The sequence below is a fragment of the Anomaloglossus baeobatrachus genome, chromosome 11 (genome assembly GCF_048569485.1).
Source record: "Anomaloglossus baeobatrachus isolate aAnoBae1 chromosome 11, aAnoBae1.hap1, whole genome shotgun sequence".
In the NCBI taxonomy this organism is placed as follows: domain Eukaryota; kingdom Metazoa; phylum Chordata; class Amphibia; order Anura; family Aromobatidae; genus Anomaloglossus; species Anomaloglossus baeobatrachus.
This window is the reverse complement of record NC_134363.1, coordinates 57,307,730-57,335,604: the sequence shown is the minus strand read 5'-3', so window position 1 is coordinate 57,335,604 and position 27,875 is coordinate 57,307,730. Positions and strand designations below refer to the sequence as shown.

At 47.5% G+C, this 27,875-nt stretch overlaps 1 protein-coding gene across 1 annotated transcript in view; it reads right to left on the bottom strand.

Annotated features, from left to right (window-relative positions):
* LOC142255807 (uncharacterized) overlaps window positions 1-8,902 on the bottom strand; it is a 73,847-nt gene extending 64,945 nt beyond the window's left edge. The window contains exons 1-3 of the mRNA XM_075327254.1: window positions 8,843-8,902; window positions 8,167-8,281; window positions 6,495-6,563 (exon numbers count right to left, since the gene is read on the bottom strand). Coding sequence (XP_075183369.1) covers window positions 6,495-6,563; window positions 8,167-8,281; window positions 8,843-8,902 — 244 coding nt within the window. The remainder of the gene's footprint in view (window positions 1-6,494; window positions 6,564-8,166; window positions 8,282-8,842) is intronic.
* Between the last annotated feature and the right edge of the window lie 18,973 nt (window positions 8,903-27,875).

Here is a 27,875-nt window from a genome sequence, read left to right as displayed (position 1 = left end):
GACATGACCTCCCTACTAACCAGAATCCCACAATGTCTGTCTGCTATTTCATCCTTTTCCTCTGCTCGATTCTTAAAACTGAACATGGACAAAACAGAAACATTGTCTTTCCTCCTCCTCACTCAACTCCCCCATCTGACATATCTATCAATGTCAATGGCTGCTCACTTTCATCAGTGCCACGTGCTCGCTGCCTGGGAGTAATTCTAGACTCTGATCTCAATTTCAAGCAACACATCCAAGCCCTCTTCACCTCCTGCCGCCTCCAACTCAAAAATATTTCCCGGATCCGTACATTCCTTTCCCAAGAAGCTGCAAAAACCCTAGTACATGCCCTTATTATCTCCTGCCTGGATTATTGCAACCTCCTGCTCTGTGGCCTCCCTTCTAACAGTCTCGCACCCCTACAATCTATTCTAAACTATTCTGCCCAGCTAATCCACCTGTCCCTCCACTACTCCCAGACCTCTCCTCTCTGCCAATCCCTTCACTGGCTTCCCATTGCCCAACGACTCCAGTTCAAAACACTAACCATGACATACAAAGCCATCCACAACCTGTCTCCTCCCTACATCTGTGACCTAGTCTCCCAGTACTTAACTGCACGTAACCTTCGATCCTCACAAGATCTCCTTCTCTACTCCCCTCTCATCTCCTCTTCCCACCATCACATCCAAGATTTCTCCCGTGCCTCCCCCATACTGGAACATTTGTGGAGTGTTTATGAAATAAATTATTTTGTGTGTGTATGTGTCTTTTTTGTTTTAGACTACTGGGTTAGTAATGGGGATGTCAGATAGGCACCTCTTCATTACTAACCTTTGGGCTTGATGCCATCTGACACTATAAAGCTGAGATCAACCCCAAAAATATATACCCCAACTGCCACCATACCAGGGAATCGGGAAAAGATGAGCAAAGCACCAGAATTGGAGCATCTAATGTAATGCGCCACTTCTGGGGCAGCTGCGGTAAATAAAAATAAAAAATGGACGGCACCACATAATAACCAAGAGGAGATCTATCCAGCATATATCAACCAGACAGTATAAAATAAAAAAGAGGTATGCCACACATGGCTGATCACCCAAAAATAGTGCAAATTTAATTTTGGGGTGGTTGCGGGCTGCAATTTTTAGGCAGGTAAGGGCCAATCCATAGACCTTCCCACCTTGATAAAACCAGCCCTCAGCTATCTGCTTTACCTTTATTGGATTTAAAAATGGGGAAGACCCCACATTGTTTTTTCTTTTAATTATTTATTTATTTTGGTTAATAGCTGTAAAATTAATCTATCACTCTGTCTTTGATCTTTGCACATCTTTATCCCATAAAAATCTTTAATTCCTAGAATGCATTTAATTCTGGTCTGTGTGACATGGATGGCACATGGATGTCATCTTTTAGCTGTTTTCAATATACCCATAGATTTCTATTGGCTTTTTTCATCTTTGCTGGTGATATAAAATGCACATGTCTCTATGTGGCTCACACAGACCCACATATGGCTCACAGGGACATGTATTGTGTGTGGACATATATTACAGAGGCGTGAAAATCAATATCTATTTTAATGAGTATGGTAATGTGTCCCAGTACATGTGAAAACGGACGCCGTACGTACTGGAAACATGGCACACGGTACGATATATCTAATGATATGTCGTTGGGGTCACGGATTCCGTGACGCACATCCGGCATCGTTCGAGATGTCGTAGTGTGTGACACCTCCGAACGACTGTGAACGAGCAAAAATACTCACCAAATCATTGCTCGTTGACACGCCGTTTATTTTCATAACGTCGTTCCTCCTTCTGCGCGCCGGTGGTTCGTCGTTCCCGAGGCAGCACACGTCGCTCCGTGTAACACCCCGGGAACAACGAACAACAGCTTACCTGCGGCCGCCGACAATGAGCAAGGAAGGAGGTGGGCGGGATGTTACGGCCGCTCATCTCCTCCCCTCCGCTTCTATTGGGTGGCCGCTGTGTGACGTCGCTGTGACGCCAAATGTCCCTCCCCCTTCAGGAAGAGGATGTTTGCCACCCACAGCGATGTCATGAGGGAGGTAAGTGCGTGTGACGGGGGTTAACGACATTGTGCACCACGGGCAACGAATTGCCCGTGACGCACAAACGACGGGGACGGGTGCGATCGCTCATGCGATTGCACGCGCGATTGCACGATAGATCGTAGCGTGTGACGGGGCCTTTAGACTCTCAATTCTCTGTCTCTGGGAATGGAGCGAAATATATAGTACAAAGAAACCATAAAAATATCAGACTTTACTTAAAGCTACTGAATATTTATCATTATCAATCACTCTAAATGCAGGATTATAGATGGAGAGTCACTTTCACACGCACCTGTCACTTTTTAAAAATATATACACGAATGAACAAAAGGGTAACAATGGTTTGAACTTTTGTCTTCCAGGTTCTATATCTATTTATTTTTTTATTACACTAATATATAATGCAGGACAAATGCTAGATTTTTGCCAATTTTCATTAATTTTGTGCTAAAATGCTGTGGATTTGATCTAATAGATAGGGTGAACCCATGGGCAGAATAACTACTAAAAAACAAATGCAAAGGCTTCCTAAGCTTTTAAAATGGTCCCTTAGTCTGATTCAGTAGGCTACACAATCATGGGGAAGATTACGGACTTGACAGATGTCCAGAAGGCCGTCACTGACACACCCCACAAGGAGGGTAAGCCACAAAAGGTCATTAATAAAGAAGCTGGCTGTTCACAGAGTGCTGTATCCAAACATATTAATGGAAAGTTGCATGGAAGGAAAAAGTGTGGTAGAAAAAGGTGCACAAGCAAACGGGATAACTGCAGCCTTGATAGGATTGTTAAGAAAAGGCCATTCAAAAATTTGGGGGAGATTCACAAGGAGTGGACGCTGCTGGAGTCAGTGCTTCAAGAGCCACCACACACAGACGTATCCAGGACATGGGCTACAAGTGTCGCATTCCTTGTGTCAGGCCACTCATGACCAATAGGCAATGCCAGAAGCGTCTTACCTGGGCCAAGGAGAAAAGAACTGGACTGTTCTCAGTGGTCCAAGGTGATATTTTAGGATGAAAGTAAATTTTGCCAACATTTCAGAGTTTAACATCATTTTTTCAGTTGGTCTTATATAATATTCTAATTTTCTGAGACAATGATTTTTGGGTTTTCATTAGCTGTAAGCCATAATCATCAACATTAATAGAAATAAACACGTGAAATAAATTCTTCTGTGTGTAATGACTCTATATATTATATAATAAATAGGAATGATCGAATACCTCAAATATTCGGCTCCGCGAATATTTGCCGAATGGGTAGCCACTATTCGTCTATAGGAATCGTCTGTGTGTAATGACTCTATATAATATATAGGAATAGGTCCCTCTGTGTGTAATGACTCTATATAATATATATAAATAGATCCCTCTGTGTGTAATGACTCTATATAATATATAGAAATAGATCCCTCTGTGTGTAATGACTCTATATAATATATAGAAATAGATCCCTCTGTGTGTAATGATTCTATATAATATATAGGAATAGATCCCTCTGTGTGTAATGACTATATAATATAATATATAGAAATAGATCCCTCTGTGTGTAATGACTCTATGTAATCTATAGAAATAGATCCCTCTGTGTGTAAGGACTCTATATAATCTATAGGTATAGATCCCTCTGTGTGTAATGACTCTATATAATCTATAGAAATAGATCACTCTGTGTGTAATGACTCTCTATAATATATAGGAATAGATCACTCTGTGTGTAATGACTCTCTATAATATATAGGAATAGATCCCTGTGTGTAATGACTCTATATAATATATAGGAATAGATCACCTTGTGTGTAATGACTCTCTATAATATATAGGAATAGATCCCTCTGTGTTTGATGACTCTCTATAATATATAGGAATAGATCCCTCTGTGTTTGATGACTCTCTATAATATATAGGAATAGATCCCTCTGTGTGTAATGACTCTATATTAATATATAGGAATAGTTCCCTCTGTGTGTAATGACTCTATATAATATATAGGAATAGATCACTTTGTGTGTAGGTGCAGAACCTATCTAGGGTGGTGAGGGTCCCCAGGGACCAGCAGTAGGTTTGGTCAGGGGTCACCATCTTCCCTCTCCCTAGACACAGGGTTTCCCTTCAATTCCCCGTACCTTGCGTGACAGCAAGTGTACAAACCCTGCCTATATGAAACCAAAAAAGGTGTTTCTGCAGGTCAGGATTTATCAATAATTCATACAATATCCATCATGACCTCCTGATGAAGCGAGAGGCGAAACGCGCGTCGAGGTGCTGGGCGTTGTGGTCCGCCATCCGGGTATATTAATTATAGCTCCTTGAATTATTCTAACCTTAATGGAGGTGGTTTGCCTCTGATATAAGGCTAATACCAGGTTGATAAAAAATACCTTTGAATGTTGGGATTTACTCTGTGTAATAATGCAATTTTACTAACATTGGGAAACATCTTTACCCTTGACAGGAAGCTTTGTGCTCTTGTTATTGGATTGGTTTATATATATTGCATTTGAATACTGTGATCTGCTTCCCTTAATAATGCATTATTATGTCAACTGGAAAATAGCTTAACCCTATTATTGCCTCCACCCATATGGTTTGTATTATAGACTTGGTCGCAATATGAAATGCAAACTACAGGTTTAATATTCAATTTTTTGAGCTACAGTGGTACCCTATTATAGCTGTGGGTAATTATTGGATGTGTCCTTGTTCATTTATACCCAGGAATCTATATGTATATATGATATATGAATTATTGATATTATGGCTGTACTACAACGCACCAGTTATTTCATTGAGGTGCTGGGCGTTGTGGTCCGCCATCTGGGTATATGAACTATGGCCCCTTGAATTATTTTAACCCTAATGGAGGTGGTTTGCCTCTGATACAAGGCTAATACCAGGTTGATATAAAATACCTCTGAATTTTGGGATTCACTCTCTGTAATAATGCAATTTTACTAACATTTGGGAAACACCTTTACCCTTAACAGGAAGCCTTGTGCTCTTGTTATTGGACTGGGCTATATATATATTGCATTTGAATACTGTGATCTGCTTCCCTTAATAAATGCATTATTTTGTCAACTGGAAAATAGCTTAACACTACTATTGCTTCCACCCATACGGTTATGGATTATAGATTTGGCCGCAATATTGAATGCGAACTGTAGGTTTAATATTCAATTTTTTGAGCTACAGTGGCACCCTACTATAGCTGTGGGTAATCATTGGATGCGTCCTTACTCATTTATACCCAGGAATTTATGTGTATATATGTTATATGAATTATTGATACTATGGCTGTTCCACAACGCACCAGTTTTTTCATTGTATGGTTTTATGGGGTAGGGTTCTTTTAAATTCTGTGTACACCAGCATCTAATAAAATAAAATAATATTGTATCTCAAATATGATTGAATAAAATTTGATACTCTTTCTAATCATGATGGATATTGTATGAATTATTGATAAATCCTGACCTGCAGAAACACCTTTTTTGGTTTCATATATGAGTAATATGGTGGGATCTGCGCTGCTTAAAGTTTAGACAGATATGGATCTTTGGTCCCTTTTTTTGGTTAAAACCCTGCCTATATGCCTGCTCTATGATCTCTCTACTACATCAACTCTCTCTGAACTGCACTGTGAATCGCACCCCCAGGTCTCATATAACATCCTAATGTGGCTGGCAAATCACAGTAACGTCAGTAGCCAAAGTGGCTACAGCATCAGAGTGAGTGGCAGGCAATCCCTGCATCATTAATAGCTTATAAACAACCGAGAAACACATGGGGCAGGGACTCGCGCACCCACGATACCCGGGTGAGGACCGAGGAGTCCCGAGCACGCTAATCACTACTGATAATTGTAGGAAATAAACTGCAACATGAAATACGTTCCAAATCTTCACACATGTCTGTTATAGTAAATATTGCATGTCCCATAATATAACTCTACTGGAGCATCTTCTCTTAGGAGTATTGACAGGTCAGCCATGCACTGATTGTGTCTCTTATAAGATTGATCTTTCCTCTTGTCTGCTGTCGCACACTATCTGCAGCATTTGTTCAGTGTTTTATGTCTGTCTCTCCATATCTTTATATCTAAGCTGTGAGCCGTTACATCCTCTCACTATCCAGATTCCCCCGAGAATGGCTGCTGCATTCCCTGCCTCTGCTTTTATACAGGCTATGATAATCCCTTCTGCTGGCTGTGCTAAACATGACAACTACAAGGAATTATGGGAGAGCCCGCCCAGCATTTATGACATGGAAATGCACCAAATTCCCAAATTTTGGGTGCAGATAATATGATAAATGTCCACCTGAGGGTCTACACCTTCTCCCTTCGCAGCGATTCACTCTAAAGGAGCCATATGTGTCAGTGCACAGGACCCTCTGTTTGCCTTGGTTCCTACCATTACCTCCGGCATTCTTGCTGTATCTTTCTTCACCGTTAAAATTGTCATAAAAACGTGGTCCAGGGGTAACACCTGTAAGAAAATAAATAAAAAGATGAAGGATTTTGGAAATTGAAGCCAAACATCTTAAGAGTGCAAGTTGCACAGTGCCCAAAAAAACCCCAAAACATTGCAATTTTAATCTTAAGAATAGAGGAGTTCTTAATTTTATGGTTTAACTTTCAGTGCTGGCGTTGCCCAGGTCTCATAGGCTAAAAGTGCAATGCTTACAAGCTCTTTGCTGTAAAGCTTGTAAGTGCTGCTCCGAAGCTAGTTGGATCACTATATCAGGTAGGCTTCACTCCATCTGTGCTGTTCTAATACTGCAAGGGCAAAGCTGTCTGTGTGCTACTGGGGAATGCACAGTTGGGGCCAGAAGCCCACCTGTGCCACTTGTCCGACAGCCATTCAATCAGGAACTTGTAAAAACAAGCAAGTTTGTGCTTTAGTATTAAAAATCCTCCTCATTAAAGGTTTTACATTTTATATATTGCTTACTAGTCGTTGCTTGTGTTGTCCAGGTCACATAGCTAAAAAGTGCAGCACTTACAAGCTGTTTGCTATAGAGCTTGTAAGCGCTGCTCTAAAGTTGCTTTGATCACTGGATCCGGCCAGCTGCAATGAAACTGTGTTCCTTTGATGCTCCAAAGGCAAAGCTGCATAATTGGAAATTGCAGAATTTGGGCCAGTGGCGCAGCTGGTTTGACAAACCTTTTGATAAGGAATGCACTGCCCCATCGCAAAGCAGGAGGACTACAGGCTGAAAAGTGGTCAACTTCTGTTCACAAAAATGGTACACCCCTTTAAAGGACACTGCGTTCCTCTCCCCATTCAGTGGTGCAGTTGGGGCTTACGTCCAAACCCCCCACAAAATGAGACGCTGACGGGGCCATTGACTATAATGGTGCAGATGGAGTCACCCTGTGCTCTGTGTGCACCATTTTCGGGGATATACACTTACTGGAGATGAACACCCAGATGCAGTCTACTATGGTACATCTGGGTGTCCGGTTTCAATAGGCATATACCCCTGAAAATGGGGTACAACAAAGCAAAGGGTGACTCCTTCTGCACCATTATAGTCAGGGCCCCCTTGACACATACAGTACGTTCAAAACCCATTATGCGAGGGGTCCGGACAGAAGCCCGGACGGCACCACTGAACGAGGAGCAGACTGCAGTGTGAAACCGCCCTTACCTTTCATCGCTGAGGTTGCCCAGGTCTCATAGGGAAAAAGTGCAATGCTTACAAGCTCTTTGCTATGGAGCTTGTAAGCGCTGCTCTGAAGCTAGTTGGATCGATGTATCCAATCAGCTTCATTCCATCTGCATTGTTTAAATACTGCAAAGGCAAAGGTGTCTTTGTGCTACTGGAGAGCACACAGTTCCAGTCATCCAAACAGCCATTCAATCAGGAACTTGAAAAAACAAGCAACTTTGCAATTTACTATTTATTAAAAATCCTCCTCATTCTCACAAATAGTAAAGTTTTACATTTTATTGCTTACTGCTCGTTGCTCCAGGTCACATAGGCAAAAAGTGCAGCACTTACAAGCTGTTTGCTATAGAGCTTGCAAGCGCTGCTCTTATAAGCATTGCAATGGCAAAAGTCACCATGATGCTCATATGTACATACCATACTGGGACAGGGGTGCCGTCACTGGAGTCTGGAGACTTTCTGGCTGCATCTTATCTTGACTTTTGGGGTCATCTACATAAATATATCTGCAGCCAAACTCCATGTCACAAACCTGATATCAGAAAATTGAATAAAAAAAAAATCAGTTAAAAAAACACGGTTTTATTATAAAAGTACAGTATAATATAAAAAAAATGGTTGTATTTTTTTTCTTTTATTTTGCTGCTGTCCACATGAAGATGTGGCATAGAGTAAATACGGATTGGTCGCCCCTCCTATTGTCTCCTTAAACCCGTCTGACATCTTGGATTTCTCTTAAAGCAGCAACAATTACAAAATGACAAATATATACTAAAAAAAACAACAGAAATGTCACAAAGAAGTAAAAATGTCCCAGATAAACAAGAAGTGATGTAAGGAGGTGGACTGGCTGCTGTCATGTCATGTGAATTGTGTCCTGCGTCTTTAAATATTCAACCTCGGGGCTATGAAGCCCATTCTATTGGTATTGGGGCAGTTGCAGAGGCTGCAGTAGGAGGCAGTAGCCTGGCTACCTGGGGAGTAGAGGGAGTGGTGGTCCCTGACCTGGAGGAGCCCACCCGGAGCTACCGCTACTCAGGGCTGAATGAGCCACTAGGAGGAATTCGCTCTGCAGGGGCGGAGGACGACTAACCAGCTCCCGCCGAGATGAAGAAAGTGTCTGCGATTGGTACAGGACCTGCGATGACGTCATGTCCATGTGACCGTGTGGGAGGAGCCACAGAGTGTTGCCGGGCAGAAAGCAGCCTTAGATGTTGGAGGAGATGGGGACACATGTGACCGGTAATGAGGGAAGAGGGGACATTGGGGATGCAGACAGTGACAGAGGGGTGTGAAGGGTGCAGGGTGTGATGGATATATGAGTGCAGGCTCTGTGGGATATGGGGGTGCAGGTTGTGTGGGATATGGGGGTGCAGGATGTGTTGGATATGTGAGTGCAGGCTCTGTGGGATATGGGGGTGCAGGGTGTGTTGGATATGGGAGTGTAGGTTGTGTGGGATATGGGGGTGCAGAGTGTGTGGGATATGGGAATGTACGTTGTGTGGGATATAGGGGTACATGCTGTGCACTAGGGTGGCATATTTGCAATTCACCAGAAAAAAAACATGGTAGCTGAAGATGAATTCATTAAGAGTAGGGATGAGCGAACCCGAAATGTAAAGTTTGAGGTTTGTACTGAATACCGGGTGTCTGGATCTTGGACCTGAACACAGACTTTTACCTGTATGTCCATTTCCTGTTTGGGTTCGTCAACCGAATAAAGCTTGTTGAAAGGTTGCAGAGCAGCCAATCAGCAAGGTTTTCCTCTGTGGGTACTTCCGGCACCAGATGGTGGAGTGAGGGGGGGGGTAGGAGTGGGGCGAGGGGGGGCATGGGCCACTCTCCCACTTTCCATACACAGCGGTGACTGAACCTGCGCCGGCGTCGTCCGCATGAACGCAGAACGCTGCCAGGAGGATTAAAGTTGTTTTCCTCCTGACAGCGGGGATTCATGTGCAGGCTTAGAATGCTATTAATTTAACCTGCAGATTAACCCCATATCTGCAGATTAATAGCATTTTCCCACTTGATAGCTTCCCTTTAAAAATAAAAGTATGTCCTATGCTATACTCCTAAGTAAATCATTGACCCTCACTATGCTTCCTGCCCAAAATATCACCCACACTGAACCTCTCCATAATATCCCCCTCAACCTGCACGGCTCCATAATGTCCCTTACAACCCGCTTCGCTCCATAATTCCCCCACACCCTGTATCATTCCATAATGTTCCGCCGGACATTGCACCTCACCATAATATCCCCCACATCCTGCACCTCTCTATAATACCCCCCACCCTGCATCGAACTAAAATGTCCCCCACACCCTGTACCGCTTCATAATGGCCCCCACACCCTGCACTGCTCCATAATTTGTCCCACATTGCCCCTCTGCATAATGTTCCCCCTTCACAATCCCACCCCCACCGTTTCCCTAAGGTGTCCTCATAGCAATAGTACCCCCTCTCCTTTCTCCTAAAATGGTGTATATATATATATATATATATATAAAAAATCTTCGTCTTCTCCTGGAGCGCTTCCCATTTCCAGTTGCATTCTCTGCGCTGCGGTGCTGGTGATAGATGCAGTGTGATGAGGTCTTAGGGGCACTTTGCACACTATGACATCGCAGGTGCGATGTCGGTGGGGTCATGTCGAAAGTGACGCACTTCCGGCGTCGCACTCGACATCATAGTGTGTAAATCCTAGATGATACAATTAATGAGCCCAAAATCGTCATAATCGTATCATCGGTATAGTGTCTGGGAATTCCATAATTACGCGACTGCGACAGGTACGATGTTGTTCCTCGCTCCTGTGGCAGCATACATCGCTGTGTGTGAAGCCGCAGGAGCGAGGAACATCTCCTACCTGCGTCCTGCAGCTCACGCTGGCTATGCGGAAGGACAGAGGTGGGCGGGATGTTTACATCCCGCTCATCTCAACCCCTCCGCTTCTATTGGCCGCCTGCCGTGGGACGTCGCTATGACGCCGCACGACCCGCCCCCTAATAAGGAGGCGGGTCGCAGGCCAGATCGACGTCGCAAGGCAGGTAAGTCCATGTGAAGCTGCCATAGCGATAATGTTCGCTACGGCTGCTATCACAAGATATCGCAGCTGCGACGGGGGCGGGTACTACCGCGCTCGGCATCGCAAGCATCGGCTTGCGATGTCGTTGTGTGCAAAGTACCCCTTAGTGTTATGACTTTGTAGCATCCAGGGGGCAAGGGGTTTGGTTGTTACCTTGTACTCGTCGCCGGACGGTGCGGGATGTGTGTCTATTGCCATAGTAACATTTTTTGTGTTGTGTGTGTCTCTCTCGTTACTTTCGTTACATCGTTACTTGCAGAATCTCTTTGCCTACATTATGCTGCTCTCAGATGAAGTAGCAAAAACCTGGTGACAGATTCCCTTTAAATAAATCAAATAGAAATGTAGTGCTGTATGAGCTGGACCATATGGTCTTTTTCTTCTGTTAGTCTGCTTCTTATGGACCAGTACTGGAATTCTACTATCTGAACTTTAACTGTCTGTTAGTTTATTAGTCTGCCTTTGACAGAATTAATTCATCTCTCCTGGCACGGACAGGCTATCACAGGCTAACCAAGTAATCCGAGGAAATGTGATGCCCTGGACTACCCAGGTAGTCACAGACATAACACACACACACACCCTCCCCTGGACAGTCACAACAGTCAAACAAAAACCCTTGTTGCCTCCCTCCAGAGTCTGATGTCCACACCAGGTGGGGCGGAGCCAGGCAGTTGGCTCCACCCACCGAGGAGTTCACAAGCCTGGAGGCGGGAAAAGCAGTTGAGTTCAGTTTTGGAGGTGAAAGTGTGAGGAGTAGAAACTGCAAGTGTCTGGGTCGGAGCCCAGGCACTGACAGCAAGGTTGGCAGACGGTGGTGGCCGTCTGCAGGAGTTAGTGGATCTCTGCAAAAACGTAGGACCAGGGTCGGGCGGTGGCCCGCCGGCACCGAACCGGGGAGTGGAGTGAAGCTAAGCACACAGGCAGGGCCATCGAACCCCGACTAAGCTTGGAGCCGCCGACAACGGTCAAATCCGAGTGTGACCGGAACCCCAGGGGTTTCCCAACAACCAAGACCCGACAGAAGGCAACAGTCCACACCGTGAGGATATACAGCCACCGCCATAGGCTAGAGATCCAAGGGCCAGCGCTTGCGGGCAAAACGGGCTCCTTCGGCACCTATACGCCGGGGAGCGGACTACCGGTCGGCAACCACAGGAGTCAGAACATTCTAACAAGGTGCAGGGAAAGACAGCCACCATCACACTGTCCGGGGAGAGCACAAAAGCACTGCAGCCGGCTGCGGGACCCATCCATCCAGACGTTTGGTTTACCAGAGACTCTGTCATTGACTGCCTGAGTGAGTACACCAGTGCCATCCGGCACTGCACCGCGCTGCCCCTGCAACCCTGCACCCCAGCAATCCAGCCTCCCCGTTACACCACCGGGCCCCGGGATCACCAACCCCTACCCACGGAGGGGACAACATCCTAGCTGCTCCCTACCATCGCTTCCGGGATCCCCGTCACCAGCAGCGGTGGTGTCATCATCACCACCACCCGTGGGTGGCGTCACGAACTATCTCCCTAAACAAACCACCCCCTTTTCACTCGTGGACGAGGAGCGCTGCTTGAGTCCCCGGGTCCGACCCACCGCTCGAGTCACCGAGCAGCAGCAGAAGCCCCGGACCCGAGCGTGGCGAGCGTGTCCCCTCCGCCCGCGACAGAGGCAGAGCTGCAGGACAGAGATGAGCAGCCTGAAATAGTGATGAGACAGGAAGTGTGTAACACTTGTGTGCCGCCCCCGTCTCAGCAGCCGGGCTGCTCGGATCCGGATCCGCGCTGGCTCGAGGGGAGTCCGGACCCGGGGGTCGTGCGGGACGCAGGTAAGATCTGTTCAATGTTCCCGGGATGTCACACACTGCGATGTGTGCTGCCTTGGGAACATTGCACAACCGCACGTTCAATTCGTAAGAAATGAACGACGTGTATGCGGTGAACGGATTTTCGTTCAATCGCAATCGCACGTAGCTGTCACACGCTGCAATCTACCTTACGATGTCAGATGTGCGTCACTTACGACGTGACCCCGCCGACACATCGTAAGATACATAGCAGCGTGTAAAGCGGGCTTTAAGCCTGAACAAAATCCATGAAGAAATCAGCTGCACAAATGCCTGTTTTTCTTCCAGATTTGTTACATGACTGCTTCTTCCAGGAGCTTGGAGAAGCCATTGCAGATATTAAAGATGTTTGCTGGCAATTATTTAGTTAAATATTTTTTTCTCATTTATTTTTAGGTTTAATATTGCAAGAAAGCAACCCTATTTTTTTTTTTAAAAAATGTCTACTAGTAGTGATGGATGAACCTGGACTGTAAGGCTGTGTCCGCACTTTCTGTTTCCACCTGCTTTTTAGCTGCTTTTTAGGTCCGTTTTGAACTGCAGCGTTTTCATGCCAAAATGCATGCGTTTTGATTTTCCAGCAAAGTCTATGGAAAATGTGAATTTCCAAACGCTGCGTTTAATTTGCATAATTTTGGGCAAAAACCATGCGTTCAAAGAAGCAGCATGTCAATTGTTTTTGCCATTTTGGCTGCGTTCTACATCCATTGAAATCAATGAGTTGTAGTAAATCGCTGCCAAAATGTGAAGCAGTGCGCTTGCATTGCATTATTATTGCGATCCACATGTATTTATTTCACATAACAAAGGCAGGTCTTTCGGTCTCTCTCGGTCGGTCGGTCTCTCTCTCTCTATGTCTCTATCTCTCTCTCTCTGTCCATGTCGGTCTCTCCCTCCCACCCCCTTTCTCATACTTACCAATCCACGATCACCGGTGCGGCGCAGCACGGCGTTCACACTGTGGCGGCTTCTTCTCTTTTGAAAATGCTGGCCGCTCATTAATCAATCTCGTATTCCCTGCTTCCCACGCCCACTGGCGTCTATGATTGGTTGCAGTCAGACACGCCCTCACGCTGAGTGACAGCTGTCTCACTGCAACCAATCACAGCCGCTGGTGGGCGTGTCTATATCGAGCAGTAAAATAAATAAATGAATGAAAAAAAAACGACGTGCGGTCCCCCCCTATTTGGATACCAGCCAGGGTAAAGCCACACGGCTGAAGGCTGGTATTCTCAGGATGGGAAGCTCCACGTTATGGGGAGCTTCCCAGCCTAACAATATCAGCCAGCAGCCGCCCGGAAATGCCGCATCCATTAGATGCGACAGTCCCAGGACTTTACCGCCTCATCCCGAATTGCCCTGGTGCGGTGGCAAACGGGGTAATAAGGAGTTAATGACAGCAGCCCATAGCTGCCACTAAGTCCTAGGTTAATCATGGCAGGCGTCTCCCCGAGATACCTTCCATGATGAACCTGTAAGTTAAAGTAAATAAACACACACATCCAAAAAATAATTTATTTGTAATGAAAGACACCCTCTTTCACCACTTTATTAACCCATCAAAAACACCTCTAGGTCCGAGGTAATCCACGCAAGGTCCCATGACGCTTCCAACTCTGCTACATCGGAAGCTGACAGGAGCGTCACTAGAACACCGCCGCTCCTGTCAGCTCCATGCAGCAACTGAAGTGAGTCGCGTGATCAGCTGTGCTGTCACTGAGGTTACTCATGGCCACCGCTCTCAGGTGAGGACTGCAGCTGTGACCGCGAGTAACTTGAGTGAAAGCACAGCTGATCGCGTGGCTCACTGCAGTCACTCAGGGGATTTGCGATCACAGGTGAGTCCTTCACGTGTGACCGCAAATAAAGCCACGGCACACACACAGAGCCGCGCAATCACAATGAAGTCGGCTGAAGTTCATCCGAGTTCATTCTGATCGCGCGGCACTGTCCTGCAGCCAGCTATGACAGTGACAGTGTGGTCGCACCCGGCTCTGCTGCAAGTCTATGAGGATGCAGCAGAGCCGAGTGGGTGCGTACTGTGAAAAATGTGCATTCTGGATGCTTTTCCCACTCTGTCTATGGCAGAGAAAGCATCCAGAACGCATGAATTCTCACCAGGAATGTGCGCACGTTGCGTTCTGCCGAATGTGTCTCAGAATGCAGCTGTTTCGGCTGCGTTCTGAGACGCACACGCAGTGACTTACACGCTGCAGAATTGATCTTCAAAGTGCGGACACAGCCTTAAAGTCCGGACCTGCACTGTTTCAAAGGTGCCCAGGTTCCGTACTCGGGATTCCAGATATTGATCCGGATTCAACACTGGGGAAATTAAAAGAAAAAATAAGGGGAAAAATAAAGAAAATAATAATGAAGCAAGCACTCCCTACTTACGAAGGCTCTAACCCGGTCGTACACTGCTCCAGCAGCCGCTCCTTCACTTCCTGGGCCGCTCATCATTGCTCATCCATATGCACTGCTTTCCCCTCCCACCAGCATTCTTGGCATCTGTGATTGGTTGCAGTCAGACGTGCCCCCATCTTGTGTGACAGCATCTGACTGCAACCAATAACAGGCGCCAGAACAGGCGGTGAGCGGGGAAAGCAGTGAAACTGTCTGCGGGTCACTATCACTATGCAAAAATAATAAAACGATTGACGTAGAATCTTCCCATATTATGATACCCAGCACAGTTACAGCCCACAGCTACAGGCTGCAACCCCGAGCCCTGCACTTATCTTGGCTGTGTATCAAAATAAGAGGAACCACACATGTGGCTTTTTTTCGCTTTAAATTATTTAAACAAATAAATAAAAAAAAAAACGGTGTGCAGTTTGCCTTAATTTTGATACCCAGTCACGGTAAAGCCCAACAGTTGGAGGCTGGTATTCTCAGGCAGGGGAGTCCCATGGTTATTGGGAAGCCCCCGGAGTAACAATAGCAGCTTAGAGCTGCCCCAGATTTGTTGCAACCATTAGCTGCGACAAGCCCGGCGCTTTACCCGGCTCTTCTTAATTGCCCTGGTGTGGTGGCAATCAGGGTAGTAGGGGTTAATGACAGTGCACAACTGTCATCAAGCCCAGAAATAGTGATGACTAGGGGTCTATGAACCCCCCCCCCATAACTAATCCTATAAGTAAAAAGAAATAAACAGAAACACAGTGAGAAATCGTTTATTTGAAATAAAATACAGCACCCTCTTTATTAACCCACAAAAGACCTTTGAAGTTCCATCGTAATCCACACATTGTTCCACGACAGTCCTGGCTCTGCTACATCCGAGCCTGGAGAGACCGAAAACATGTCCGATCTCTCTGGGCTTTGGGAAACACTGACAAGGGGGACCTGGCTGGCAGCAGTAATGTCACTCAGTTCACCGGGGGCCATACTAGGGTTCTCAAGGTATAACCTCTGGTGACCTGAAGCACTCTGGCTTAAAGTACAGGGCTATGCTCCGCACCCCGCCAGCTCTGTAACACTGACAGTACCGGCCGGGGAGTGTGTGGATGCCCTGTACCCTCCTCCCCGACCTGCCCTGTCACTGCAAGACACACACAGTCAGAAGGGCCGGTCCATGTAGTGGCTGCTCAATCTGCAGTCACTGCCACTCTCCTCAGCAGTGTGCATGCCGGGCAGCATTAAATTGCCTTACGCACACTTGCACAGCTGAGAGCAGCAGGACCAGGAGGCAGCACGCTGTGCTGTGCTTCTGTGACCCTGCTGTGCGATCGTGTGCGCAAGGCAAACTATGCCACCCACTGTGCGCAAACTGCTGAGGAGAGTGACCGCAGAACCCGTCTTCCTTTACGTCTTTCAGACGTAACTACACAGATCAGTGATAGTGCCGGGACCAGGGCTTCGACGTGCAGCTGCGTGATGACATCATCACCCTGCTGCTGTCGCCGCAGAGACACGTCAGGCAGCACGCTCCATGGAGGAGCCGAAGATGAAAGGTTTAATCACTGTGGATGGGTGAGGAGGGGATTAGGGCACATAATGGGGGAAGATTTGTGAGAGGGACACAGCTTTGTTAGAGACAGTGGGGGGAGTACTTTATCCAGAGGGGCAGTGTGTGTGTGAGGGGGGATATTTTACAAAACGTCAGTGTGTGGGGGGGGGGCAGAGGCGGATTATAATGAGGGCGATCTGGGCTCCGAAAAGTAAATTGGCCCCATTATAATTCACATTAAACATCTGCCTGGCCTGCAGCTCGTCGGCAGGACCAGGGCCACATTACGACTGTGACACCTGTTAGGGGCCCAGGCCCGGAATGACCATAGGGCAATTCTGGCAAATGCCAGATGGGCCGGTCCCTGTAGTGGCTGGTGCATGTAGTGGACCGCTGTATCTGCAGTCACCGTTGCGCTCCACAGCAGTGTGTGCATGCCGGGCACACTAGCTGCAGCAGTACCAGTAGGCAGCGCTGTGCTGTGCCAGCCCTACTGTGTGATAGTGTGCTCGGCATTTACACACTGCTGAGGAGCGCAGCGGTGGCGGTGACCGCAGCTTTCACCTTCATATTCAAATGTATTTGCGTCTTTCAGATGTAAATACGTTTGAACAGTGTAACACCGGGATTGGGCCCCGCCCCTGATGTGCAGCAACGTGATGAGATCAGCACCTTGCGCTCCATGGAGGAGCCGAAGAGACGTTTTTAATTAAGGGGGATGAGTGGGGAGGGGCTGAGGACACATAACGGGGAACATTTGTGAAGGAACACAGCTTCATGACAGGCAGAGGGGGAGGACTGTATTCTGAGGGGGGGGAGGCAGGAGTGTGTAGTGATGGGGTATTGTAATTTGGGTGTGTAGGGGGTGATGGGGGGTGCATTGTATTATGTCTGGGGAGGAGGTAATTGGGGTGCATTGTATTGTGTGTGGGGGGAGGGGTAATGGGGGGTGTATTGTATTGTGTGTGTGTGGGGAGGGGGTAATGGGGGGGTGCATTGTATTTTTGTGTGTGGGGAGGGGTAATGGAGGGTGCATTGTATTGTGTGTTTGTGGGGGGAGGGGTAATGGAGGGTGCATTCTTTGTGTGTGTGTGTGTGTGTGTGTGTGTAGGGGTAATGGGGGTGCATTGTATTGTGGGGGAGGGGTAATGGGGGGTGCATTGTATTGTGTGTGTGTAGGGGTAGTGGGGGTGCATTGTATTGTGGGGGGAGGGGTAATGGAGGGTGCATTGTATTGTGTGTGTGTGTGTGTGTGTAAGGCTAATGGGGGTGCATTGTATTGTGAGGGGAGGGGTAATGGAGGGTGTATTGTATTGTGTGTGTGTGTGTGTAGGGGTAATGGGGGTGCATTGTTTTGTGGGGGAGGGGTAATGGAGGGTGCATTGTATTGTGTGTGTGTGTGTGTGTGTGTGTGTGGCGGGGGGATTACAAAAGAGCCGTTTGGGGGGAATATATAAATTAATAATAATAATAATAATAATAATAAAGGGGCAATATGGGGGGATATTACGGAGAGAGGCAGTGTGGGGGTATATTATAAAGACAGCAGTGTGGAAGGGACATTATGGAGAGAAGCTGTGTATGGGGACATTATGGAGAGAAGCTGTGTATGGGGACATTATGGAGAGAAGCTGTGTATGGGGACATTATGGAGAGAAGCTGTGTATGGGGACATTATGGAGAGAAGCTGTGTATGGGGACATTATGGAGAGAAGCTGTGTATGGGGACATTATGGAAAGAGGCAGTGTGGGAGGTATTTTGGATAAGGGCAGTGTGGGGGGATATTTTGTGAAGGAAGCACAGCAATTATTAATTCAGGGGCACAGCATGGGAGATGTTTATATTTATGGGGCAGCATAACGATACTTTTATTTGTAAAGGTGCTGTGTGGGGAAGTGCTGCTGAAGAATAAAGAGGGAGGTCTTCAGAGATGAGCAGTGGGCACGAAACCTCATCATGATGACGTCTGTACTGCGTGGAGACAAAATGGACAGGAACGACTCAGAAGATGTCACCTATAAAGGTACCTGGATGTAAATGATTATTTGTGATATTGCCTGCGTCTTATCAGTATTGTGGTTCCTGTTTGGTCCTCAGTCTGATAACAACAACTCCCAGCATCTCCTCACCATTGTTAAGGACAAGCTGGGAGTTGTAGATTCCGGCATCTTCCGAGCCTTCCCACTGATCTGCACTGTAAAATACAGAGCGTTTCCCGAGTGGAAAACACCAGAAGAATGGAGGGGTCATTTATTTTATCACTTGGTGGTTTTAGAAACCTGAAGTGGGTAAAAGATGCTCAAAAGTCTGAACCTGTGCACAGCGAGGAAAGGCAGATGGTCATTCCAGGATTTTTCATAGTGGTTTCCATGGTGGGATCTGCCCCCAAAAAATGTCATTGCACCTTCCCTAAGTGGTATGTGTCCAAAATTATCACCGGTGACAACAACAGCTTCCCTGATCACCTCTCTGTAGAATTGGTCATCAGTATTAGCTCAGGGGGATCTGATTTTGGATCCCTGCCCATCAGCTATATGACTGCAGCAGGGGCGTAACGACCGCGGTCGCAGAGGTCGCCACTGCGACCGGGCCCGCAGGGTTATAGGGGCCCGGCAGCCGCTCTGCAGAGCCGGCTCCTCTCTGTAAGGCCCGTTTCACACGTCAGTGAAAAACACTGACGTTTTTCACTGGCGTGTAAAACACGCACATGTCCCTCCGTGTGCCATGAATCATGGCACACGTGGGTTGTCTAAGTGCAATCCGGGCTACGTTCTCCGTGGCCCGTGATTGCACTTAGAGATTAACTCACCTGTGCGCGCTCCCGCTCTCCATGGTGCTGATCACTCCCGCGGTGCAGCATCCGGCCGGCGCTGACCCCCGCAGCAGCTGCTTCCGGGTCGGCTGTGTCGTGCATCATGAATATGCGCGACAGTAATGAGTCGGGTCAGAAGCAGCCGGCAGAACGGGCTGCAGAGGACATCGCTGGACGCCGGGTGAGTAAAAATGATTTTTATTTTAAAAGCACGTTTTTTTCTGGCACGTGTCTCACGGATCACACCACTGCGTGGTCCATGGGACATCAGTGATGCCAGAAAAAAATGGACATGTCTCCGTGCGGCAATCACGGACACGCCGCACGGAGACATGGTCAGTGAAAAATCACTGATGTGTGAGCAGACCCATTCATTATAATGGGTCTGCGTATGTCAGTGATTCTGGTACGTTTAAAAAAAAGCACAAACCAGAATCACTGACGTGTGAAAGGGGCCTAAGAGAGGAGATGCGCTCTTCAGTAGAAGACTATGCGACCACCAGGGACCGGCCTGTGAGTCAGGGGGGCCGGCCTGTGAGTCAGGGGGGCCGGCCTGTGAGTCAGGGAGGCCGGCCTGTGAGTCAGGGGGGCCGGCCTGTGAGTCAGGGGGGCCGGCCTGTGAGTCAGGGAGGCCGGCCTGTGAGTCAGGGAGGCCGGCCTGTGAGTCAGGGGGGCCGGCCTGTGAGTCAGGGGGACCGGCCTGTGAGTCAGGGGGGCCGGCCTGTGAGTCAGGGGGGCCGGCCTGTGAGTCAGGGGGGCCGGCCTGTGAGTCTAGGAGGCTGGCCTGTGAGTCAGGGAGGCCGGCCTGTGAGTCAGGGCGGCCGGCCTGTGAGTCAGGGGGACCGGCCTGTGAGTCAGGGAGGCCGGCCTGTGAGTCAGGGGGGCCGGCCTGTGAGTCAGGGGGGCCGGCCTGTGAGTCAGGGAGGCCGGCCTGTGAGTCAGGGAGGCCGGCCTGTGAGTCAGGGAGGCCGGCCTGTGAGTCAGGGGGGCTGGCCTGTGAGTCAGGGAGGCCGGCCTGTGAGTCAGGGGGGCCGGCCTGTGAGTCAGGGGGGCCGGCCTGTGAGTCAGGGAGGCCGGCCTGTGAGTCAGGGAGGCCGGCCTGTGAGTAAGGGAGACCGGCCTGTGGGTCAGGGGGGCCGGCCTGTGAGTCAGGGGGACCGGCCTGTGAGTCAGGGAGGCCGGCCTGTGAGTCAGGCCTGTGAGTCAGGGGGGCCAGCCTGTGAGTCAGGGAGGCCGGCCTGTGAGTCAGGGAGGCCGGCCTGTGAGTCAGGGAGGCCAGCCTGTGAGTCAGGGGGACCGGCCTGTGAGTCAGGGGGACCGGCCTGTGAGTCAGGGGGACCGGCCTGTGAGTCAGGGGGACCGGCCTGTGAGTCAGGCCTGTGAGTCAGGGGGGCCGGCCTGTGAGTCAGGGAGGCCGGCCTGTGAGTCAGGGAGGCCGGCCTGTGAGTCAGGGGGGCCGGCCTGTGAGTCAGGGGGGCCGGCCTGTGAGTCAGGGGGGCCGGCCTGTGAGTCAGGGAGGCCGGCCTTTGAGTCAGGGGGGCTGGCCTGTGAGTCAGGGGGGCCGGCCTGTGAGTCAGGGAGGCCGGCCTGTGAGTCAGGCCTGTGAGTCAGGGGGGCCGGCCTGTGAGTCAGGGAGGCCGGCCTGTGAGTCAGGGAGGCCGGCCTGTGAGTCAGGGGGGCCGGCCTGTGAGTCAGGGGGGCTGGCCTGTGAGTCAGGGGGGCCGGCCTGTGAGTCAGGGAGGCCGGCCTGTGAGTCAGGGGGGCCGGCCTGTGAGTCGGGGGGGGGGCCGGTGTCATCAGGGGACAGAGGGGTCCCCTGACCTGGAGAGGCCACCAGGCGTTTCTGACCTGCGGCAGAGCAGAAGTGCTCTAGCAGACAGAAGCCATCCTTCCAGGACCTGCGATGATGTCATGTGCCCATGTGACTGTGTGGGAGGAGACACAGGATGCCGGGCAGAAAGAAACAGAAGATAATGATATCGATTCCTGAAAGAGATTTGACATGACTGGTAATGAGAAAAGAGGGGATATGAGGGGTAGGGGGCTGCAGGGTGAGTGGGATATGAGGGCTACAGACTGTGACAGAAGCATGTGAAGGGGTGCAGAGTGTTTGAGAGGGGTAAGTTGGGGTACAGGCAGGGTGAGGTATGTGGGGCAGGGTGTGTGAGATATGGAGGTGTAGTGTGTGTGATATGGGGGGTACAGGCTGTATGGGGAGCAGGGTGTGAGATATGGAGGTGTAGTGTGTGTGATATAGGGGGTGCAGGCTGTATGGGGATCAGGGTGTGAGATATGGAGGTGTAGTGTGTGTGATATGGGGGGTGCAGGCTGTATGGGGAGCAGGGTGTGTGGGATATGGGGGTGTAGTGTGTGTGATATGGGGGTGCAGGCTGTATGGGATATGGAGGTGTAGTGTGTATGATATGGGGGGTGCAGGCTGTATGGGGAACAGGGTGTGTGGGATATGGGGGTGTAGTGTGTGATATGGGGGGTGCATGCTGTATGGGGAACAGGGTGTGTGGGATATGGGGGTGTAGTGTGTGTGATATAGGGGGTGCAGGCTGTATGGGGAGCAGGGTGTGTGGGATATGGGGGTGTAGTGTGTGTGATATGGGGGGTGCAGGCTGTATGGGGAGCAAGGTGTGTGACATGGGGGTGCAGTGTGTGTGATATGGGGGTACAGGCTGTATGGGGAGCAGGATGTGAGATATGGAGGTGTAGTGTGTGTGATATGTGGGGTGCAGGCTGTATGGGGAGCAGGGTGTGAGATATGGAGGTGCAGTGTGTGTGATATGGGGGGGGTGCAGGCTGTATGGGGAGCAGCGTGTGTGACATGGGGGTGCAGTGTGTGTGATATGGGGGGAGCAGGGTGTGTGACATGGGGGTGCAGTGTGTGTGATATGGGGGGAGCAGGGTGTGTGACATGGGGGTGCAGTGTGTGTGATATGGGGGGAGCAGGGTGTGTGAGATATGGGGGTGTAGTGTGTGTGATATGGGGGGTGCAGGCTGTATGGGGAGCAAGGTGTGTGACATGGGGGTGCAGTGTGTGTGATATGGGGGGTACAGGCTGTATGGGGAGCAGGATGTGAGATATGGAGGTGTAGTGTGTGTGATATGTGGGGTGCAGGCTGTATGGGGAGCAGGGTGTGAGATATGGAGGTGCAGTGTGTGTGATATGGGGGGGTGCAGGCTGTATGGGGAGCAGCGTGTGTGACATGGGGGTGCAGTGTGTGTGATATGGGGGGAGCAGGGTGTGTGACATGGGGGTGCAGTGTGTGTGATATGGGGGGAGCAGGGTGTGTGAGATATGGAGGTGTAGTGTGTGTGATATGGGGGGTGCAGGCTGTATGGGGAGCAGGGTGTGTGAGATATGGGGGTGTAGTGTGTGTGATATGGGGGGTGCGGGCTGTATGGGGAGCAGGATGTGAGATATGGAGGTGCAGTGTGTGTGATATGGGGGGGTGCAGGCTGTATGGGGAGCAGGGTGTGTGAGATATGGAGGTGTAGTGTGTGTGATATGGGGGGTGCAGGCTGTATGGGGAGCAGGGTGTGTGAGATATGGGGGTGTAGTGTGTGTGATATGGGGGGTGTGGGCTGTATGGGGAGCAGGGTGTGTGAGATATGGGGGTGTAGTGTGTGTGATCTGGGGGGGTGCAGGCTGTATGGGGAGCAGGGTGTGTGACATATGGGAGTGTAGTGTGTGTGTGTGATGGACCCATGGAAGCACCCCTAGTGGTGCCGTTGTCCAGCGTGCTCCCTCCCCCCTTTTGCCTGCCTTTTGTATACAGGAATGAAGCATGAATAAAGCAACGTTTTATCGGTGTGTGCTTCCAGCCTATTTCATTGATGATAAAAATATAGCATCTGCCCAAAAATGTTGCCATTAAAAACATCAGCTCAAGACGCAAAAATTAAGTCATCACTGAGCCATAGATCCCGAAAAATGAGAACGCTACGGTTTTTGGAAAATGGCGCAAAAAATGTGCAACTTTTTTGGGACAAACGTCTGATTTTTTTAACCCCTTAGATAACAGTAAACCTATACATGTTTGGTGTCAACAAACTCGCACCGACCTGAGGCATCACAGCGACACCCACACAACAGTTTTACCATATAGTGAACACGGTGAATAAAATATCCTAAAAACAACCGTGCAATCACACTTTCTTTTAAAATTCTTCCGCACTTGGAATTTGTTTGCCATTTTCCAGCACACTATATGATAAAATGTATGGTTTAATTTAAAAGTACAACACGTCCCGCAAAAAATAAGACTTTATATGGCAAGATTGACGGAAAAATAAAAAAGTTACGGCTCTTCAAAGAAGGGCGCAAAAAACAAAAATGGAAAATCGCCCGGGGGTGAAGGGGTTAATGAGATGGGATGGTTTTACGAATATTATTCATAAGGAAAGACAGTGTGGGGGGCATAATTCATGCTAGAGGAATGGTGCAGTGGTCATAGTATATGAGTGGGGCAGTGTGGAGGCCATGTATCATAAGGGGGACAATGCGGGGTCACTTTTTTGTCAGGGAGCATAGTGGGGGAATTATTTTTTTCAGCTGCACAGTATACGGGTTATTTAGTGCACAATATACGGGTTATTTAGTGCACAGTATGTATGGATATTTTTTATTTAGGTGTAATAATGACACTAATTTTTTAGGGCATCGTGTTAGGATATGTTGTGGAAAACCAGAGAAGATGAAAGTCTGCGGAGACGAGCTGTGGATGTCCAAGGTCATCATGACATGTGGACCAGATGAAGAAGAATGGGATGAGACCATTACAATCTGAGAAGACGTTATCAATAAGGTACCTGGATCTAAGGGAGCATTTATACTGGACAATCCCTCTTTTAAAGGGAATCTGTCACCAGGATTTGCTCCCCCATGTGAGCGCAGCATAATGTAGAGACAGAGACCCTGATTCCAGCGATGTGTCACTTACTGAACTGTTTGCTGTCATTTTGATAAAATCACTGTTTTCTCTGCTGCAGATAACAGCTCATGAATATGATGGACTACCTGGCATCAGGCCAAGTAGTCCTGTAATGATAATCTGCTGCTGATTAATCAGTGATTTTATCAAAACTACACTAAGCAGCCCAGTAATGACACATTGCTGGAATCAGGATCTCTGCCCCTATGTTATGCTGCTCTCAGATTAGAGGGAAAATACCTGCTGTCAGATTCCCTTTAAATGATCATTGACCGTTTGATTATATGAAGCTGATTGGCAGTTGTTTAATGGCCTGTCACTGCAGACATGTGCATCCTCATTGCATGCACACAGCGAGCGGTCAGGGTTTTCCAGTGCCGGCGGTGAGAGCGGCCGTCATGTGACCACAAGTGTGCGATTTGCATACTTCTAGCCACATCGGCATGAGGCTTTAGACTGACTTACTGGTAGGGGCAGCATGAACCCCAACTATGGCCCTGCCCTACACTTAACTGTGTCATTGTGCGCATGCACGCTGCAATTTGTTTTCCCAGACCACTCGGTCCAAGAACAAAATTGAACATAACCACGGCCTCATTGGAAAACATTGTCCGAGTGCGATCCGATGTTTTGACAGATCACACTCGGGCCAAAAATACGGGTGTCTACACAAGCTCTGAGCTGAAACCCAGCTACGCCTCTGATGAGGACATGTTTTTATTTTTTTTAATCAATGAGTAAACGGTGGCCAGAGGTCTATGGGGGTGCATTATACTATATGGAGGATTATGGAGTGTGCATTATACTATATTAAGGATTATGGTGTGTGCATTATACTATATGGATGATTATGGGGTGTGCATTATACTATATGGAGGATTATGGAGTGTGCATTATACTATATGGAGGATTATGGGGTGTGCATTATACTATATGGAGGATTATGGAGTGTGCATTATACTATATGGAGGATTATGGGGTGTGCATTATACTATATGGAGGATTATGGAGTGTGCATTATACTATATGGAGGATTATAGGGGTGTGCATTATACTATATGGAGGATTATGGGGTGTGCATAATACTATATGGAGGATTATGGAGTGTGCATTATACTATATGAAGGATTATGGAGTGTGCATTATACTATATGGAGGATTATGGAGTGTGCATTATACTATATGGAGGATTATGGAGTGTGCATTATACTATATGGAGGATTATGGGGTGTGCATTATACTATATGGAGGATTATGGAGTGTGCATTATACTATATGGAGGCTTATGGAGTGTGCATTATACTATATGGAGGATTATGGAGTGTGCATTATACTATATGGAGGATTATGGAGTGTGCATTATACTATATGGAGGCTTATGGAGTGTGCATTATACTATATGGAGGATTATGGAGTGTGCATTATACTATATGGAGGATTATGGAGTGTGCATTATACTATATGGAGGATTATGGAGTGTGCATTATACTATATGGAGAAGTATGGTATGTGCATTATACTATATGGAGGATTATGGTGTGTGCATTATACTATATGGAGGATTATGGTGTGTGCATTAGACTATATGGAGGATTATGGTGTGTGCATTATACTATATGGAGGATTATGGAGTGTGCATTTATATGGAGGATTATGGTGTGTGCATTATACTATATGGAGGATTATGGAGTGTGCATTATACTATATGGAGGATTATGGTGTGTGCATTATACTATATGGAGGATTATCGGGTGTGCAATTATATGGAGGATTATGGTGTGTGCATTATACTATATGGAGGATTATGGGGTGTGTATTATACTATATGGAGGATTATGGAGTGTGCATTATACTATATGGAGGATTATGGGGTGTGCATTATACTATATGGAGGATTATGGAGTGTGCATTATACTATATGGAGGATTATGGGGTGTGCATTATACTATATGAAGGATTATGGTGTGTGCATTATACTATATGGAGGATTATGGAGTGTGCATTTATATGGAGGATTATGGTGTGTGCATTATACTATATGGAGGATTATGGAGTGTGCATTATACTATATGGAGGATTATGGTGTGTGCATTATACTATATGGAGGATTATCGGGTGTGCAATTAAATGGAGGATTATGGTGTGTGCATTATACTATATGGAGGATTATGGGGTGTGTATTATACTATATGGAGGATTATGGGGTGTGCATTATACTATATGGAGGATTATGGGGTGTGCATTTATATGGAGGATTATGGTGTGTGCATTATACTATATGGAGGATTATGGGGTGTGCATTATACTATATGGAGGATTATGGAGTGTGCATTATACTATATGGAGGATTATGGAGTGTGCATTATACTATATGGAGGATTATGGAGTGTGCATTATACAATATGGAGGATTATGGTATGTGCATTATACTATATGGAGGATTATGGTGTGTGCATTATACTATATGGAGGATTATGGTGTGTGCATTATACTATATGGAGGATTATGGAGTGTGCATTATACTATATGGAGGATTATGGGGTGTGCATTATACTATCTGTAGGACTATGGAGTGTGCATTATACTATATGGAGGATTATGGTGCGTGCATTATACTATATGGAGGATTATGGGGTGTGCATTATACTATATGGAGGATTATGGAGTGTGCATTATACTATATGGAGGATTATGGGGTGTGCATTATACTATATGGAGGATTATGGAGTGTGCATTATACTATATGGAGGATTATGGAGTGTGCATTATACTATATGGAGGATTATGGAGTGTGCATTATACTATATGGAGGATCATGGAGTGTGCATTATACTATATTGAGGATTATGGTGTGTGCATTATGCTATATGGAGGATTATAGGGTGTGCATTATACTATATAGAGGATTAGGGGTGTGCATTATACTATATGGAGGATTATGGAGTGTGCATTCTACTATATGGAGGATTATGGGGTGTGCATTTATATGGGGGATTATGGTGTGTGCATTATACTATATGGAGGATTATGGTGTGTGCATTATACTCTATGGAGGATTATGGGGTGTGCATTTATATGGAGGATTATGGGGTGTGCATTATACTATATGGAGGATTATGGGGTGTGCATTATACTATATGGAGGATTATGGAGTGTGCATTATAGTATATGGAGGATTATGGAGTGTGCATTATACTATATGGAGGATTATGGAGTGTGCATTATACTATATGGAGGATTATGGTATGTGCATTATACTATATGGAGGATTATGGTGTGGGCATTATACTATATGGAGGATTATGGTGTGTGCATTATACTATATGGAGGATTATGGAGTGTGCATTATACTATATGGAGGATTATGGGGTGTGCATTATACTATCTGTAGGATTATGGAGTGTGCATTATACTATATGGAGGATTATGGTGCGTGCATTATACTATATGGAGGATTATGGGGTGTGCATTATACTATATGGAGGATTAT